Source organism: Culex pipiens, chromosome 3 (assembly GCF_016801865.2).
Source record: "Culex pipiens pallens isolate TS chromosome 3, TS_CPP_V2, whole genome shotgun sequence".
Taxonomy (NCBI): Eukaryota; Metazoa; Arthropoda; class Insecta; order Diptera; family Culicidae; genus Culex; species Culex pipiens.
Genome location: NC_068939.1, coordinates 12,031,629 through 12,044,923, shown reverse-complemented (window position 1 = coordinate 12,044,923; position 13,295 = coordinate 12,031,629). Strand labels below are relative to the sequence as shown.

Sequence of the window (13,295 nt, the reverse complement as noted above, 5' to 3'; positions counted from 1 at the left end):
ATTCAAATATGTCCAGCGAATGCAACACACCCGCACCCGCACATGCCACAAAAATGGTTTGGGATTGAACAACATTACCTTTCTGTGCAAATACGCAGATGGTGTTGCGACTTTTTCGGGATAAAAATCCCTTAATTTTTCGAAAATCTGCTGGAAGGGTAACCGGAGAAAGGATAAACAGTCCAATTGTTGATTCAATGACCCCGAACTCTGACGAGATGACTCAATAGCACGTGTCTGATTGGTCTATTGATCCTCTCTCCGCCGTGCTAGTTTCGTCGGTTCGTCCTTCTCACCCAAGCTTCTCAAAAAGGATGATGAGTGTGTCAATTGCCGAAAACTACTGCTGCTGGAAGAGCAGCTTACCGACTAATCCTTTCCATTATGCCCTCCCCGAAGGATCCCTTCCATTCAGGGGTTGTACAACAAACCGTGAATGACAAGGATCATCGACGTGAGGATCAATACCCGAGAGTCTGCTCCTCGAGGGTTGCAGCACACAATGCGACTGTTTCACAATACAAGGGTTAATTATTGAACAACATTTGGGAAAGGGTCACGCTTAGACCTCAGCAGTGCTGCAAGTTGACAGGGCAGATGCCAATCACCCACCTACACACACATCCTGCGTGCCCCAGAAGGAGTTATGATCCCTCTCGCAACCAGTCCAATCCCGTACAAGGTGTAAAAATTTGTGTGGTTATGAACCCATTGTTTGCACGTGTTGTGTCGGGTTCCATCCTCGTAGGTACCTGAATCCGCAAAACCAAAGCAAGGATCGCAAAACAAAAAATCCTTTCATCCTGCGCCGCCAAGAACGACGACGCACATCGCCCGGATCCTCACTGTAAATATTTGAAGAGCTAGACCACATGTGGAAGCCTGCGGCGCGCATCTTCTGCAATTTAGAAGAAAAAAAACCTGAAACCCCTCTCGGACAACCTACCCCTCTCTCCTCTCGTGTGGCATATAGGCCACATTTGCATAAGCACATAATTAAACAAGTTTCCCTTGCGTCCAGAATCTTCCCGCTGCGCGCTCGAAGAAGTGGCGACGGTGGCCGGCCGGCCACCCTTCCGGGATGTTCCGATGTGGAGTTCATTAAATTTTCCATTTCACTTTCGGCGGCGCATCCGGTTGGCCGGATGGCCTACGGGTTGGAAAAACTTTTAGCCCCCTGCCCGAGCCACGGTTCCCCTCCCCGGTTTGTGTGTGCGCCGGGAAAGAAGGAAATAAGGAAATCATTTATTCATGGAATGGCCTTGGGGACTGGTACGAAACAGTGGAGCTAGGGTGGTTCAGGTTTGGGAAGCGCTGGCGCTAAGATGAAGTGGTTCGACTTGGAAAAACGTCTAGTAACTGAATTAGATCGAGTCGGATCGAGTTGCAAGGTTCTAGAAAGTTGTTTGTCAAGCGAAAATCTTTAGGAGTCATAAACTGAAAAAGATTTTGATGACTTGTTTAGCCTTTATCCGAGCAACAGTGGGATACCTATTTCGCATATACGGCTGAAACTCTTTCTGGATCGAGTCGGATCGATTTGCAATGCTCTAGAAAGTTGTTCGTCAAGTTAAAATCTTTAAGAAGTCATAAACTGGAAAATATTTTGATGACTTGTTTAGCGTTTATCCAAGCAACAGTGGGATACCTATTTCCCATATAAAGACACACTTTGGTCCGACTTTGGATAACGCCTGAAACTCATTCTGGATCAATTCGGATCGATTTGCAATGTTCTAGAAAGTTGTTCGTCAAGTGCAAATCTTTAAAAAGTTATGAATTTGAAAAGATTTGGACGACTTGGTTAGAGCTTATCCAAGGAATAGTGGGATACCTATTTTCCATATAAACTCATGCTTTGGTTCGACTTCGAAAAACGCATGAAACTCATTCTGGATCAATTCGGATCGATTTGCAATGTTCTAGAAAGTTGTTCGCCAAGCGAAAATCTTTAGGGACTCATGAATTTGAAAAGGTTTGGATGACTTAGTTAGAGCTTATCCGAGCAACAGTGGGATACCTATTTTGCCATATAAAGTCATGCTTTGATCCGACTTGGAAAAACGCCTGAAACTCATTCTGGATCAATTCAGATTGATTTGAAATGTTCTAGAAAGTTGTTCGTCATGCAAAAATCTATTTGAAAACGTGATTTTAAGAAGTTTTTGAGCATTTGACCAGATAATATCTGAGCAATAAGGAGATACCTTTTCCTCATACAAAATCCTCCCATATATTAAAAAGCTTTGTGGTATTAAATCAAAACGTGTTTCAATCATAAAAAAAAATATTTTGAAGATTTCCAAACTTGGAAATAAATATCCAAAGAATCATAACGAACCACCCTAGCCAACCAAGAGGATATCGACATACCGGTTCGATACAACAACGCACCAGCATCGTCCCCGACAAACGGAAGTCAACTGCCCCGGAGGCTGTGCCACTTCTCAGATAAGCAGGATGAATAAAAAAGTCTGCCCCGCTTTGCTGTGTACGGCACACTTCCGGGCGGCGCCGGCCCCACCGGAAACCCATCTGCCTTCCGGACTACTTTTTGGCGAAACATCGTCGACGCAAAAATGCTGCGCTGCCTTTAGGAAATATTTAAAATTTTCGTACGGAGCGTGTCGCCGGATAATGATGAGGACGACCTGCCTGGGCTCCAATATTTGCACAACCGGAAGGGACCTTGGTTTGCTTTTACGGTGGGGGAAGTCAAATTTTTGCCCGTGTTCTACAAGGCAAGCTGAGTAAACTCATTGTTTTGGAGTGAATCGACAGTTTTGTTGAAGACCTTGCCGAAGTGAAATCAAACAAATCTTAACGGAAAGAAGTTTGCGCTGAGTCACCTTCAAATCTGGGGGTTTTTGGAATATAGTTGATAAAACCTCGAAACCGTGTATGGTTTTGACGTTTTGAGATCTGTCAACTTTGACAGATAACGAAAAACACGGGGGGTCTCCCGATGGCTTAAAATTGTTGTTTGCTCTCCACAAATTACTGCATTCCCTTTGCACTGCTTGTTTTTCTCATCATCAACAAGAGTCATTAATCATACTCATGCTCTTTTTGCAAATCGCTTCATTTTTAATATCTCAAATCAATCACAAAAATGATAATGTTTCGAATTTTCGCTCTGATTATCTCTTCCCATCTTACTTTTATCGATGAAATTTTTTATTTGGAATAAAATATCAAAAAATTACTACCGATATTCGCCAAATTTAACTCCAGTCTGCTCAACCACGTTCCCGTACGGCGCCGCAGACGTGGACGACGACGGTTTCCTGGAGAACATCTTCCATCTGCAGTCGATGGAAAAGTTTAAAAACTCACACCGCTTTCTCAAGCTAACAAGTACGTACCCCCATTCACAGAACCCCTTTCTGCATTTCTTCCCCCTTTTTTCCACCTAATTTCGGAAGTTCCAGCATTTAACGACACGGCTGAGAATTGTTCGAAGAATCTATGCACACCTCCAAAACATTCCCACACCCTCCTTGCACTATTCGAGAGAAAGCAAAAATCTGTCAAGTCACCGCATTTTGCATTTGCCAAAGTTTTTGAAAAATTGCCCTCCTTTCTCACATGCCACATTACCACGCACAAAAATTGGGAAAAGGTTTGCCTGAACTAATTTCCGAAAACCCTGTGTGAGAACCCTTCAAAGCAAATATTATTGCAGATTTGGAACCGCGCGCAAAACGAAATCAATCATCTGCCCTCACCTTATTATTTTTCAAAAAAAAACCTGGAATTCAATCCAGCTCACAAAGATTGAATTGAATCAAGTAGCGTTCGAGCTTCTTTGTGTATCAAAAAATTGCTGGTCCAGAAAGAAAAGGTGAAGAGCAGGAAGGCAGCAGTCCTAATTCCAATCCCATCCGGCCCTGCTTGATCCTTGTGAGAGAACCAGAAGGGATCCCTGCCGATCTCGATTGCAATTGTTATGATTTCTTGTCCCTTTCCCGACATGGTTCGCCCTCTCGGGCGTCCTAATCGGGGTAAAAAACAACATTTTTGCGATATAAAACTGATATCACCTGTGTGAAACTGCATTCAGCAAGTAGTCACCCTTTTCGAGTCGACCATTGAGACACCCCTCGGTGCGGCCACAGAAAAAAGCGTACGAGCGATCGTATCTGGAGCGAAACTGTGCGCGCCAAGAAATCCTTTTTTTTCGGTGTACGAATCCTTTTTGGAGTTGCAGCCTTCCTGCTGGTCCTTCGGGGTCAATCCCTTGTTTCTTTGTTCGCGCGAGAGAGCCCGCCTAGGGGGTGTACAGAGTCAAAGTTTTTACTGTTCGTCAACATATTGACGCTGCCATTGATATATTGGTTAATTTATTGACGAAAATTTGAACCGGCGTTCCCACCGTATAATTTTGACCTCGGTTAAATTTGACAGTTCATTCAATAAACAAAAAAACGCTATCTGATCGACGACAACGGCAACAACCAGTGGCCGAATTTTCTGCAGTTTATGTTCCTGTGTGCGAGTGCCCCGACCTGGAAGGATGCAGGAACCGGCGTTGCGAATCTTGTTGTCGTTGCCGAGCGTCTTCGGTAACCAGCACGATCCGTCGTTCGATCCGGAGATGCGCGGCTGTCCGAAGACGCTTTGATGGCGGGGATGGTTTTGTAACCGGAGCACCAGTAAGTTCGTGAAAAGAACGATGTTCGAACCGAGACGGATGAAAGCGGGATGACGGATGCATCTGGTTCCAGCAAGTGCACTGGAGTGAACATAAAATACGAAGACTATCAGAGTAACCGAAAGCGGTCCCTTTTCACTCGCGTACTCCAGTACGACGAGTATCGAAGCAACGCTCCGAGGTCACCGATGAACGGAACATCGGTTAGTCATCACCCTGTCAGGCGAGGCGAGGAGGACACCATGATGAACGTAGGACGTCACGATTCTTGAGGGCATCATCATCCGGAGGCGATCGGTTTGAAGAGTCTTCCGGGTAAGTAAGCAGATTTTAGCTTGCAAAAATAAATTACGACACTAATCATGATTAATTCTTCAGCCACCGGGATCACACTCTCATCATCAATCCTCCGGGGACAATCATCCAGAAGAATACTATCAGGAAGAACGTGGTGGACCACGCCGTCAGAATTTTAGCAAAATGGGCGGAAGGAATCCCCTCATCACGGCATAAATTTCGTGACAGTTCCAATGAATACGGATGCTGTGCTTCCTATTTTCGAAATGGTGCTTGACTCACGACTTCACACTCTTTTCCTTAATCACTCTGAAATTTATCAACCTTCTTACCAATTATTCACAGTCTGTTTTCTTTTCACAGTCACGACTTCACAGTCCCCCACCAATCACATTTTCTTCTCAACCACAATCTTGACTTCATACTATTCTTTCCAATCACAAAAACGTTTTAACACTTTTCTTCGCAAACACTCACGACTTCACAGCATGAAGTTATACTCTTCTCCTCAACATGATTACGATTTCACAAGCACTCTCGCGTTTTCACTATCATTCACAAACTAATTCCTAATCGCTTTCACGAATTCACCAGAATTTTTGACTTCACGCTCATTTTTTTCAATCACACTAACCTTTTCGCATTCTTTTTCACTATCACGTTCACAACTTCACATTTTTCTCGTAGTCATACTTACGACTTCACAATATTTTTTACATTCACACAAGTAAGCATAAGGAATGTGGGGTCGATCGAGTTAGATCTTTCATCCGATTTGTTTTGAATAAATAAAAAAATAATTTTGTTTTATTTAGTTTATTGACAATTTTGCTAGAAAAAATCATCAAGAATCACCAATCCATCGGCTCGTGTCCATCGAAGCCGCTTGGTGTTTTCGATATCAAAGATTAATTAGAGTTGGCCACCAGCAGGGAATGTTGATACTAGGTCACGTGGCCTCGTGTTGGCGATGCTGGATCTGTACTTCCGTCGATCGAAGGCGCAATTGTAAAGTTGCGTCTGGGGTTTTTTTCAGACACTGCTTGGGAAAGTGGCAGACGGGACGGCGCCGGCATGTACCGGCCGTGTTCTGGAACTCAACGTTGCGAGAATTTTCGATGTTTTTCAACAGCATGCGATTCTTTAGACCGTGTCATGTGGGGTGCGAGTTGTTTGGCCGGAAAGTGCACGGGTCTTGAATATTATCGTGACCAACTATGGTCCCGGTAATCGTACATCATTTGATGACACTCGGAAGTCGTATCCGTACTCCGGAAGTTTTTGGATCGTCATGCTCTCGATAGAATCAGCTGCTTCATATCTCGATCGCCGCTCGGCACTCTTGCGAAAGTATAAGCTATACTTTTGGCTAAGCGCTACGTTGCCTTCGTCTTTCTCCAACGTAGCTCTCCGAAGGCGGACGTAATTCCGTAAATTTTTGAAGTTTCCGGACCGAAGCGACGCTTTGTTTTCTGTTACGCTAGAAAAAGTAGAGGTTAGTTCGGGTTGGGTGATTCAAGAAAGGCTTTGGCGGCACCGGTTGCGCTGACACCAACTGCTCTTGCGCCGCTTCCGTTGCATCCATCCATTTCCTGGCAATCCCGCCGGTGCTCTTGATCCGACAAAAGCACCCTTACACCAGCCTGTTGGAGCAGGTTCTTCTGGGACTGAATACTTTTGGGCAGATCAAAATTCTTGCGGCTACAACGCGATCTGGGAGGTGCCGGAACAGCCGGAACAAGCGTAGTGGCCGGATTGCGATTGGTTTTCGTCGTCATCATCCGAATAGAATTCCTCGCAGCTCAGGACGACACCTTTTTCGTCCTGGTGGCTTAGGATTGAAATCACGGTTGTACGGCTATCACTAGCGGTTCTTTTCCAGCGCTGCGCCGATGTTCACGGTCGCTGGTCAAAATGGTGAAAACTTATCTCTCCGTCGCAAAGTCCCTTCCGGGTATTTTCCTACACCGACAAAACGAAAACTTCCAACATCAACACGACGGAACAAAAGCAATGAAAAATGGCGTCCTAAATATATTTTTTTTCTTACACACGTTCATAGAGTTTGGGTGGGAAACCAAGGTTTTTTTTAATACGGTAAATATGAAAAGGTGGGGTCTCGTCAATAAATTAACGAAATGTCGATACTTTAACCAAATATTTTAATTTGTTAATAGTCTATTAACCATTATGTCCACCCCCTAGGGGCCCGCATTCTTGTGTACAATCTTGGGTCTAATTGCCTACACGGTAGTTGTGGGACGCGCCGCTAGGGGCGCGTATTTGACAGCTTTGCACGGGATTAAACTCCGGATTTCGCATGCTGTGCCGGATTCCGGCTGCAACGACCTGCACGCAGAGCTTTGATTGACGGATTAGGGGGGTTTGCACTGAAGAATGGTAACCCTCTTTGAAAACTGACAGCATTCGTCTTCAATTTTACTCTATGACCACAGACTTGTCAGACGAGTCTGCCTGTTGTAAATATTCAGCTGTTTCCATATCCACTAGAGGCTGGAAAGAATTTAATGTTTGATGTGTTTCCCTCTCCTTCAAAACAGGCTCACTACCTCCAAGTCCCGCCGACAGTGGCGTGTCCGACGTGGACAGCTCGAGCAGTGGTGGCCAGCCGGCCTGCAGCGATGAACTCAAAGCCCGCCTCGGAATCCCGCTCAGCAGCAATCAGCAACAGCAGCAGCAGCAGCAACAGCAAAACCAGACCAGCGGTAGCAGCAGTAGTTCGTTACTGGTCGGGAGCGGCGGCGGCGGTGGCGGTGGCGGATTACCTCCACTCAATCCGGCCTCGTCCTCTCCAACTTCCGGGGGTTCACTCCCCTCGTCGGTGGCTCTCTCGGCGGCGGCAGCGGCCGTCACCCAGCAACATCTGCAGCAGCAAGCACAAGCCCACCTGCCGCCGGGCACGTTCCTGCGGCCCAACTTTTACCACCACAGCTCGCCGCCTCTCCGGAACATCTGGAACCAGCGGACCGTGCCCCGTAAGTAGTGCGACATTTGCATAATCGCTCCCGCGGCTTCCAATTTATCACTTGAAACTTAGGGTGGCCCAGTACAAACTGACAGCATCCTGCCAGTGTTGCCATCTTGATGATCTATCACAAATTTGTCCCCAAATTGCCAACAATAGCATCGATGTGCCGATAATGGAGTCTCCCTGTTCGTAAATCACACCGAAATCCAATAGCTGATAAGGACGTTTATCGCGAGACCGCCAAACAGCAAACATAGACGAGACTCGTCGTCGTGTTTGCCCAGACAATATTTTGACAAAACGTAAATGCAAACTGCACAACCTCCGACCACCCTAAAAAAATTCAGCTGACCTTGAAGAAAGAGGGCCCGCTCCGCTCGACCCGCGCTGGTCATTAAAGATCCGTTGCACTCTTGTTTACTACACGCGGGGCGTTCTAAATCCGCAAGCAAATGGTAACGTTGTGTCACTCTGACTGTGTGGCGTTCCTCGGATGACAGCATCCGCCTTTTGATTATTATTAGCATGTCGTGAAATGTGTTGCGCGCGCGCCCCTCTTTTGCGGTCAGCTGATGCTACTGCTGGCGGATGCATCATCCCGGATTCTCGCCGACCTGACTCTGTGGACTCATTATCGGGGAAATTTGTGTTGGCATTTTCCGCAAAGTGATGAATTATTAATTATTAAGTTTTTGTCATCAAACTGGCAACACTGCGTTTGACAGTTTGCTTAAAACTTCATTTATATTCAATATGGATCAAACGAACGCACCATTTTCCGCGAAATTACGAGTTATTTTTCTTTTAGATTTTGTCAAAAACCAAGCAAACGCAGCATTTTTCGAATCGCAAACTGACAGCATTTCTCGTGACATAGACTAATTTGGAAGACAGATAAAAATTAAACAACAGATCAAAGTCCCAAAAAAGTCAGCGACCCCTGCTTTCACGGCTTAACCCCGCGAATTAAGCGGAAATGTCGCTGTCACCGACAGCGGTGGTGGCAGTGAAAACCCCGAGATCCTGCTGCAATCGCTCATTTTCACTGTCAAGTGAAAATGTAAAGAAAACTGCTCGGAACATTTTTGTTTGGGCCATCAACCACGCGTTGCAACGTGCGTTTTATTTCGGGTTGGGGGGGAGACCCCAAAAATAAAGCATCCTGTCATCCCGTGGCGGCAATAAAAGATTAATTTCGCGTTATTCTCGTCTGTGACAGATGTTTTCGTGTGTTTTTTTTTCGCAGCAAGCTGCGATGCAGTGCGCCACCATCAAATGTTACTCCAGAAATAAACGCTGTTTGTGTGCTATTTGCATCCTTCCTTCTTCTGTAAACGACGCGCGATCAACAGAAAGAAGTTATTTTGAAGTTGATGAATGTCACTTTTGCGGTTTGTTTTTGTGCCCTCATTTGCGGAAAAATGCAATCAGGAAGACGTCGGCGAACATTTCATTTAGATTGCTCTGACTTGTACAGCTTCGGAATGCAAATACAACTTAAAAGAAGCATAATTAATGCCCTTGCTCAGATTTCGAAAGCCCACGTTACGTAATTCCCTACCGAGCCCCCCTTCAAGTGGAAAATATGGCGCCCGCGTTCGATGACCCGCGATGACGTGCGCGTTTGCGCGCGTTTTTATCGCAAACCGACCGTGTGTTCTAAGCTCACGCCGCGCCGCGCAGTTGCACATTATTTTGCACCGTGCAGCAATCTCCGCGCTCGCTCTCCGGTGGGACATTTTATATATTTATTTGTTGTTGTCGTCAAGCACATACTTCCTCCTCTCGAAATCCCTGCTCTTTCTCCTGCCGCGCCGCTGGTCAGGAGTACCGGAGGGGGTTATTATGCAGTTATTGAACGCCTTTTCATGAAAAAATTAAGATTTGATCATTTTTTGATCATAACATCAAATGTCAACCGAACTGTCAAAAATGGCCAAACCTCAAAAAATTTACGCCTTACCCCATCGAGTTTGCACTTTTATTTTACGTGGATTATTATTTATTTGCCTTCTTATACAATTTTGCGAACGCTCTATAGAGTACGCACACACTGTTGCTGTCAGGAAGAGTGACGAACGGTAATAACTCAATTTGAAGAATTCGACGACATTTTTTCCGCTAGGTTCGCTGTTGTTCCAGCGGTGTTCGGAATGACAGCCCCCATACAGTTTGAGCAGATTTTAGGGAAAATCGCGTTTATAATGAAAAATCAAGCATTTTCAGAAAAGTGGGGTATTGCAATGTGTGGCAATTTCGCTAACGATCATAATGCGTGGTGATTTGTAATGATTAATTGTACTGGTATTTTATTTAAACGATTTTTCTAAAAAGATGATCGATATTTTGGATAACTTGAGTTAAATGTTGCACAAGTTAAAAGTAATGATGAAATATTATGTAAAAGTGTTTATACTTTACTTTTCTTCCCGTTTGACCAAAATATTGACCTTCAAAATGCATTTTGGTGATTTTTTGGAATTTTTTGGAAAAAATCGAATAACTGGCAATTTTTTGAGAAAATTATTGTAATTATGCTGTAATATGACTCTTATAGTTTGTTCTATCAATAATACACACATAAGCAGCATTATCAATCAAATAAATCTTATTTAAATCAATTTTTCAAAAGATCTTTTTGGTAAATTTGAGGAAAAAACATGAAAAATTACTTCAGCCTCTATGGTTTATAAATCATTCGATTCGTTTATGCAATTGCCACACTTTACAATAACTTTCATCGACGTTAAAAAATATTTGAATGAAATAAAAATCAAAAACTGCAAAAAAAATAATATTTCCAAGCACGCTGGCATTCCGAACATCGTTGCGTAGTGCTTCTACTCGTCACCAGGACGCGTGCACGTTTCCGTCGAATCTCTCAATTTGATAACGGCACACTGGCGGCTCGCGGGGAAGCCAAACAGGAGGACGGGGGAAGAGGGCGCGATAAGCGCAGCGTAAAATGCATACGTGACGGAATTGGACGAAATTCGAGCGCATAAAGGTGCAGAGGGGACAGCTAGCTGTCAAAATTTGTTTTTGAGTTGCTTTATTGAATCTTGAATATTGTTCTATGTTTTAAGGCGACTTCTTTAAAATGCTGTCAGTGAACCAGTGCCGCCAGAAACGTCAAAAAACCTTCAGCCGACGTTGCCGAAGGGGTCTTTGCGTAATGCAACACCTGGAAACGCCTTGGACGCCGCGACTGCTGACTGATAAGGCGTCACGTTGACATTGCATAACTGCTCGCAAAACAAACAAACCTCAAAAAATGCAAATCCAGCTGCAAACAAAGATGACCAAACAACACACACACACAAGTCAAAACAAGAACCCCAGCTGGCGAGCGTAGACCCTGCCGCGGTCACAGTTGGCGGTCACAGTTCTGCAAAACCCTCCAAGTCACGCCAAGTCATCCAAGGTGGCCGCGGAATGCTGCTGCATTCGCGGTTTGTTTTCCGCTTTCCGAAACCGGCTGTTCTAGGCGCCCGGCCCTATGGAGTGGAAAAGCTTTGCTGAAGGTCAACTCCGCGGTGCGCAGACATGTGCCGCGGAGCGGCAGGTCTCTGAACTGAAATCGCGAGTGGCCGGGGCGAACACATGTAGAACGACGGTAGTAAACAAAACAGCTCGAGCAGGCCATGTTATGGAACGGTATAGAACGCCCCCTCTCTCGACGACCGACCGGTAGCGGCCATTTATTGCAAAACTAAACTCTTCCGGTCCGCGCGGGCTGGGCATTGTGCACGTGGCGTGGCTGTCAGTCAGTTGCGCGGGTGTTTGTGGTGCAGGGAAATCAACAGTTTTATGCAACCGATTTGGCAACCCTGCAAGTCGACGCGATGACGAAAGAGATTCTTTTGTGTCGGCGCTGGTCGCTGCGAAGCGGAAGTACACGACCTGTTGGCGAAGGTGTTCGAAAGCTTGGAAGAACCTTTGGAAGGTCGTTTTTTCTGCAACGCGTCAAAGTAGGCGAAACCGAACCAAACCACAGTTTTATGGCAACACGAATTGAATCATCCAGAACTTCCCCAACCTCTGATTGATGGCGCTTCATTGGAAATGCACAAGACCACGCCACAATATATGGATTTCCGTTCGCAATCACAATTCTAGGATGCACTGGGTGCGCCACCTTTTTTATAGCGCGCTCGCACGCGCGACATCTCACAACTGTCATTTCCGCCATAATGGAGTCGCGCGCTCGGCGCGTTGACCCCAGCGCGATCGAGACACGCGTGAAATCCTCAAATTGACTCAAATTAAGTAATCACAAAAAAGTCGTCCGGCTTTTTTTCTCTTCTTTCTGAAAAGATCGCTCAAGAAGTGTAAATCGGATGATCCACAGCCATAATAAACAGACCGGCTCCGGCTGCAGTCGAGAATTTTTATTAATGACAGTTCGCGCGCACTCTCTTTCACTGCCTTAAACATCGCCAGATGAGGATAAAGAGCGAGTTAAGCGAAAAATTGCCAAAATGACAGTTTTATTTACGTCTTTCAGGAAGTCGGTGTCGCGGGAGGGTAAAACAGTGTCGTAAAAAGGCAAATCAGCCTGCATCTCCTGCTACCCCTCACACATGTGTGCAGCGAGCGAGCGAAACCTGATGTGGGCGGGCCTTAATATTTTCTCAAATTAGCTTTCCGCCAGCTTTATCCCTCAATATGTTAAAGATCTCCACGGGGAGAAGCGAAACAAAAAATCGTGCCATTATTGCCGCGAAGAAAAATGCATCCAAAATTTCACTCCCGACACGCGGAAGCCGCGCGTCGGAGACGTGATCCGACTGAACGCGCCACCTACGACTTCCTGTGCGCCAAATGACAGGAAGCGTCTCGCTCAACCCATCCCGAAAAAGGGGGAACTCAAAACGGTCACCATATTTGCCGGGCAATAAACCGACTTTAAATATCCCTTTGTTGAGTGAGGTGACCGCGCCCGGAGTGATTACAATAATTTCGCGATTTAATTAATAACAATACGCCGATTTATCGGGGTGACGTCCTGACGACCAGCTTTGAACTGGTTCGCCGTTTGAATTTGCATTGAATTCAGCGCCTTGGACTTGTTCGGAAGCTTTCAGGAAGTGAACTGGACCCGTGCAGCAAACTTACGCTAAACTCAAGAGTCGTGTTGATTTGTTTAGCGTGTTGAAGCGATATTGACAACTGTCTGGAAAATGCTGTCAGTTTTGATGCGCTGCTCGCAATGGAGCAGACTTGGCTTGGATGACTTTGTGCCTTTAACTTAAAAGGTAGAGAACCTGCTGTCATTAGAGACCGGTCAACTCAAATCAAACGCACCCGTCGAAGCAAGAGAACTGTCAAACGGAGGTAACAATCGAGCAAAAC

At 45.5% G+C, this 13,295-nt stretch overlaps 2 protein-coding genes and 1 long non-coding RNA gene across 4 annotated transcripts in view; 2 read left to right on the top strand and 1 right to left on the bottom strand.

The window, feature by feature from the left end:
* Window positions 1-13,295, top strand: part of LOC120432628 (ecdysone-induced protein 74EF-like) — a 60,044-nt gene that overhangs the window by 39,014 nt on the left and 7,735 nt on the right. The window contains 1 exon segment of the mRNA XM_039597878.2: window positions 7,513-7,947. Coding sequence (XP_039453812.1) covers window positions 7,513-7,947 — 435 coding nt within the window.
* LOC120432632 (uncharacterized) lies at window positions 4,287-6,630 on the top strand. The gene is made up of 2 exons (XR_005608090.2): window positions 4,287-4,969; window positions 5,033-6,630. It is a non-coding gene; the product is annotated as an uncharacterized LOC120432632 (long non-coding RNA).
* LOC120432631 (uncharacterized) lies at window positions 6,167-7,151 on the bottom strand. 2 transcript variants are annotated; one of them, XM_052711149.1, is made up of 2 exons: window positions 6,489-6,732; window positions 6,167-6,423 (listed from the first exon to the last, which is right to left on the bottom strand). In XM_052711149.1, exons 1-2 carry the CDS (start codon window positions 6,730-6,732, stop codon window positions 6,167-6,169), a joined length of 501 nt encoding a protein of 166 aa, XP_052567109.1. The 2 variants fall into 2 exon arrangements, 1 of the variants encoding a protein (XP_052567109.1); XR_005608089.2 differs by having other exon boundaries at window positions 6,291-6,431; window positions 6,489-7,151.

Bases quoted from the DNA above. Each gene is read 5' to 3' on its own strand.
- LOC120432631 (XM_052711149.1), bottom strand. From the start codon at position 6,732: ATGATGACGACGAAAACCAATCGCAATCCGGCCACTACGCTTGTTCCG. The intron at 6,424-6,488 runs GTGCCGCCAAAG...CTAGCGTAACAG, and splicing joins AGTTGGTGTCAGCGCAACCG to AAAACAAAGCGTCGCTTCGG.